Source organism: Quercus robur, chromosome 9 (assembly GCF_932294415.1).
Source record: "Quercus robur chromosome 9, dhQueRobu3.1, whole genome shotgun sequence".
In the NCBI taxonomy this organism is placed as follows: domain Eukaryota; kingdom Viridiplantae; phylum Streptophyta; class Magnoliopsida; order Fagales; family Fagaceae; genus Quercus; species Quercus robur.
The window spans coordinates 18,232,073-18,237,424 of record NC_065542.1 but is presented as its reverse complement, the minus strand read 5'-3'; the positions used below and the strand labels follow the sequence as shown (position 1 = coordinate 18,237,424).

Here is a 5,352-nt window from a genome sequence, read left to right as displayed (position 1 = left end):
TGGTTTTAGTTCTTCTTAAATGAATTATAACTTTCTCCTAGTTCTTCAATGATTCTAGTATAGAATTTGCTTCCTATATATCTTCGTTAAAAACATTAAGATTTGTTAGTTGAGTTACAAAGTTTTTAACAATATACATAGTGTTTTAAATCAATAAGAATTTTGGTATGGTTTTTAGCCCAAAAAATGTTAACAATCAACAATTTTAATACTAGATGATATAATCCCATATTAAATTTACTTAACAAACTCATTTTTAACTCTTTTGTTGCGTGCGCTTCATAACTTCACTTCTTATTTTGAGTAATTATATAGTACTAATTACTAATTAGAGTGAGCAACATGACAAAGAATAGGTACAAATTTTCTAAAAAAAAAAAAAAAAGAGTAGGTAAAAATAAAATGACCTTTTTTTTAAACTTGACAAGTCGATTTCTATCTAATTGTAGATTGAAGGATGCATTAGTGTTGGAAAATATGGTTTTGCATCTCATACAAAACACACAGCAGAAGCGATAAACACGGATCTATTTCATTTATGAGAGATAACATGTAACCTTAAATTCTAAAACAAATAATAGAAAACGTACCTTGATGCAGTGAAATTCAAAACCAAGACTTGAGAATACCTCTAATATTCATCTCAATTCCACATAGTGCCCAAGAAGTGTGGTCTCTTAATCAATTTAGATGTATGTGTTCAAGGGAAAATAAGAGAGTAACTTACACTCACATTCACATCATTTCCATATTCACACTTATGAAAATTCTGTATGTTTATTTCCTTATACATAACTGATTATCTAATTGGGTTAACCTTTTAGGCCTACCCAATTGGGTTTTAGTTTGTGGCTTGAGATGAGATTAAAGGGAACAAATAAAACTCTAGCTCCAATGGGCCTTGGGTTTTTCTGTCAACTCTTAATAAGTCCAAAGTTACCATTAATTATATTTAATACAACTATATAAATATAATTGCACTCTAGGCCTTATTAATAAATTATATCCCAATACTCTAATGGTATCATTTGACCCCTCCATGAAATATCCATAGTGAACAAAATCATAATAAACTGTCACTTTGTAAACAACTATTTTATCCTTGAGTACCCGGTTTAATCTTTTAGTTATTTACATTTATTGAAATCCGATTTCAATAAAATATAAGTTTTAGTAACTTCTTACTAAAGTGGACACCCTGAATAACCAATTCCCATTAAATTTATTTCAAGGAGATATTTCATGTCTCTATAAAAAGAGATTATGGATTCCATCTTGAAAATATATGTTCCTTCAACACTACATGTGGTTAACTAACATACTGAGATTTTAATCGTGAATATTAGATCTCACTCCTGATATATAAAAGTAAGCTACATTTCATGATCGAGTTTACTATCCTCTCAGGATTGAGAGTTTATGAAATTAGAAGTCGTGAGATTAATTATTCAGGTGACAGTTGTTGATTGAATAATTAATTTCACAACGGTCCAATTCAATATGTTTTAACTATTAAGACATATCAACATATCAACTAGAAATCTTCACTTCCATGATCAAGACAAACCATCTTAGTTGATGTGTTATAGTCTTCGCAGATAAAACGCCCAATTTTATCACCGACTACGAACTATATTTTGAGTTTATAAGGAACTTGTAATTTATATCTTCTGTCATTAAATCACATAAATCACATACAATGCATTTTAAGGACTATGATAATGTCTCATTAGTTCATTTGCAAATAGTCTCATATAATTAAACAAATTAATTTTTTATGACATGCCAATAAATTGGATTTTAGGGCATAAATCCCAACAATTAGATGGTTTCAATTCCCATGAACACCGTTGGTTTATAATAGGTGTGTGTAATTTGTTGGTGTTATCATTGGATTACACACGAGGCCAATTTCTCGTTTCTAGATTTATGTTAATCTTAGATACAATACTGGTGAAATTATGCTAAGAATAAACTATTGAAGCATGATGCTGAAAACAATAATTCTACAAGTGGGGAGAAAAAGACAATGTGGAGGCTTTAAAAATTAATACTGCAGGAGGCCTTCCTACTAGAATGTGTTAAAAATACTTGGGGGCTGTTTGGGGTGAGTGAGTGATATCTCCTCACTCATCACTCAAAACTCCTCACCCATAACTCATTTTTTATCACTTGAAAATCCCCAACTTATGCACCACCTCTGTTTGGCCCTTAAATTCGGTTGTGTTTTCATTCTAAAAACTCAAAATTGTCAACTTTTCATTCATGGAACCCCTTCTTCTCTCTCATATCTCACTGCATTTTCAGCTCAAACATGAAGCACAATACCCACATAAAAATTGCAGAGCAACAACTCTTTGCTCCACAAAGACAAAAGAAAAAGGAAAAAAAAAAAAAAAAAGCTTACAGTGAATTTTTTTTTTTTTTTTTGCGCATAGCATATTTTTGTCTTCCCCAATCCAAATCTTAGATTGTTTTTCTTTTTTCTCTTACCCATAGCACATATTTTCTCTCTTTCCCACTCCAAATTTCAGATTTTTTTCCTTCTTACCCACAGCCCAAAACACAACAGATACAAACTCTCTTAAACATACAAATATAAACCCATAGATACCCAACCCGGAACCACGTCTATGCCGCCGAGATGACAGCCCATAACCCGGAACCATGAGACCCACTACCGAGACGGAGACGGAGATGAAGCAGAAGGAAGACTTGAGCTCCAGCTGGAGTGGCAGACCGAAACTGTGAGAGTAATGGGTTGTGTTAATGGCAGATGGGTACGGAGAGAAGAGAGTGGCTTGGGAAGAGAAAAGGAACAGGAAAAAAAAGAAAAAAAGAAAAGAGATGGTCTCATAGAGGAGAGAGCTGTTGGTAGTCATTGGAGCTAGCAGGGAAAAGATAGGACACAGATAATGAGGCCCACCATATGAGGATATTTATAAAAATGTCACCCCCATTATGTTTGGGTTTTTAAAAAAAATAACTATAAAACACATACTAAATTATAAGTTAGACAACATTTCAAACTTATTGCATTTTTAACAATTCGAGTTTGGTGGACTCGATTTACTTAGAAATGTGACGTGGACAAAGTAGGAAATAGAGTTTACTGAACTCGATTTCTTTACATAGAAATCGAGTTTAATAAACTCAATTTCTATGTACAGAAACAAAGTTTAACAAACTCGGTTTCTACACATAGAAACCGAGTTTATTAAAATCGATTTCTATGTATAGAAACCAATTTCAATAATACTGAGAATGCTCATCATTTCTGCTCAAAAAATCTCAACTCAACACACCCAACAAAAAAAAGAGAACATAAGACCCAGAAAATATTAGTTTAGGCCCGGTGCCGTGGCGTCTCCGCCTAGGCCCAGAGGCCGTCCGCCTAAGCCCAGAGACCCTTTTGCTCCGGTGCCTTCGCCTACGAAGAAAGCGGCGTCGTCCGGCTCCAGAAGGCCACGTGGCCGTCCTCCTAAGAAGGCTAAGACTGCGGCTTCTTCGGCTCCTGCTGTGGCTCCAACTGGCGGCTCGCTGAGAGGGAGAGGAAGGCCTCCTAAGGTCAAGCCAGCTGTTGCGCCAGTTGGGTGTTGAGTTCAGCTCAGCTCAGAGCTGACTAAAGACTGAAGAGAGGGAGAGAGAATTTTTTTTTTTTTAATATTAGTTTAGTCACCGTCGCCGTCCCAACAACCGATATCATTTTCTCATTTGATCTTCTATGTGGTTTTTGGGTTGTGTCTTATTTTCTGGGTCTTCTGTTCTTTTTTTTTTTTTTGTTGGGTGTAATGTTGAGTTGAGATTTTTTGAGCAGGCATCTCAGTTTTATTGAAATGGGTTTCTATACATAGAAATCAATTTTAATAAACTCGGTTTCTATGTATAGAAACCGAGTTTGTTAAACTTGGTTTTTGTACACAGAAATTGAGTTTATTAAACTCGATTTCTATGTATAGAAATCGAGTTCAATTAACTCGATTTCCTACTTTGTCCACGTCATATTTCTGGGTAAATCGAGTCCAGCGGACTCGAGTTGTTAGAAATGTAATAAGTTTGAAACGTTGTCTAACTTATAATATAGTATGTGTTTTATAGTTATTTTTAAAAAAAAAACCCATTCTGTTTCCATAACTTAAAAAGCATTTTTTTTTTTTTCATTTTCATTCATCCATAATTCATTCTGGTGAGTTTTGAGTAATGAAAACAAAAATTGAAAACAAATCCAAACAAATGTAGCATGTGTGGGACTCACAAATTTTAAGTAATGAGCAATTAATGAGTGATGAAAAATACAAAATCCAAATACCTCTTTAGTATTCTCAAAATAAAAAATAGTGGGTTAATCCCACGTTAAAAATGAATGTGAATTAAAGAGTTAAATCATTTTGGATATATTCCAAGAGGTGAAATGTATGTAGATTTTCAAAGTATTAATTCGTGAAACTGGAAAGTATGATTTGCTTTTATATATAGAGGCACGTAATTAGAGATTTTGAAATGGTAATTATTTTATATCCATCCACGTATCACTTGCCAAAATAAAGAGACAGATCCATGAAAATGAATTTTCACATTCAACAATTGAGCCCTTTACACGATGCACATTGTGGAGTTATGGTCCAATAGCAAGAATGAGCAATGTAATGATGCAAATAATTAAAAAAAATATCATTGAAACGTGTTTGCTAATTATCTTTTGCATTTGCTATGTTAGAAAATTATTTTCCCGTAAAAATTCAAGATTTAATAGTTATTTAAACTTAAAGCACGTGAACAAAACCATAGTGCTTTTTGTTTTTGATAGTATAACTCACCTACATGGTGTTGGTGAATGATTGAATGGCTGATCATGTATTTGAATGTAAGTTGCACGTGCTCATGTTTGGTTAGCCATATCCATTTCTTATTCAATTAAGCTAGGTGTTTGGCACTTTGGCATACAAAAATATTTTGATGCTTAAGCTGTTAGCCTAACCTTTGCTCGCTAAGAAGTCTGCTAATGCTAAGCAAAGCTTAAAACCAAAAAGGATCTACATTCATATTTAGACACTTAAGGTATAAGAGAATGGCATTCATTTCCCAGCTGCCCTTCTTGCAACTATTACCAATGATACCAACTTTTACACTGTTTGTGAGAATAATAACACCCGTAAAATCCATTACTTTTGATCTTATCAAAGCCTCCCTTGATGTGTGTTTGGATGAGTTTATTTTATTTATAGAGTAAAAGTATTATTTTACATTTTTACTTTGAAAAATATGATACTTTTAAAAGTTATACATTTTCTTTTGAGATGAAAATAAATTGATCTTAATAAGTTGTCACTCTTTTGTTATCATTATTTTTGA

General features: G+C 33.1%; 1 protein-coding gene across 1 annotated transcript; it reads left to right on the top strand.

Moving 5' to 3' along the window:
- Positions 1 to 2,667: 2,667 nt before the first annotated feature.
- LOC126700800 (HMG-Y-related protein A-like) lies at positions 2,668 to 3,600 on the top strand. The gene is made up of 2 exons (XM_050398985.1): positions 2,668 to 2,747; positions 3,351 to 3,600. The coding sequence occupies exons 1-2, from the start codon at positions 2,668 to 2,670 to the stop codon at positions 3,598 to 3,600; spliced, it is 330 nt and encodes a 109-aa protein (XP_050254942.1).
- Positions 3,601 to 5,352: the final 1,752 nt, after the last annotated feature.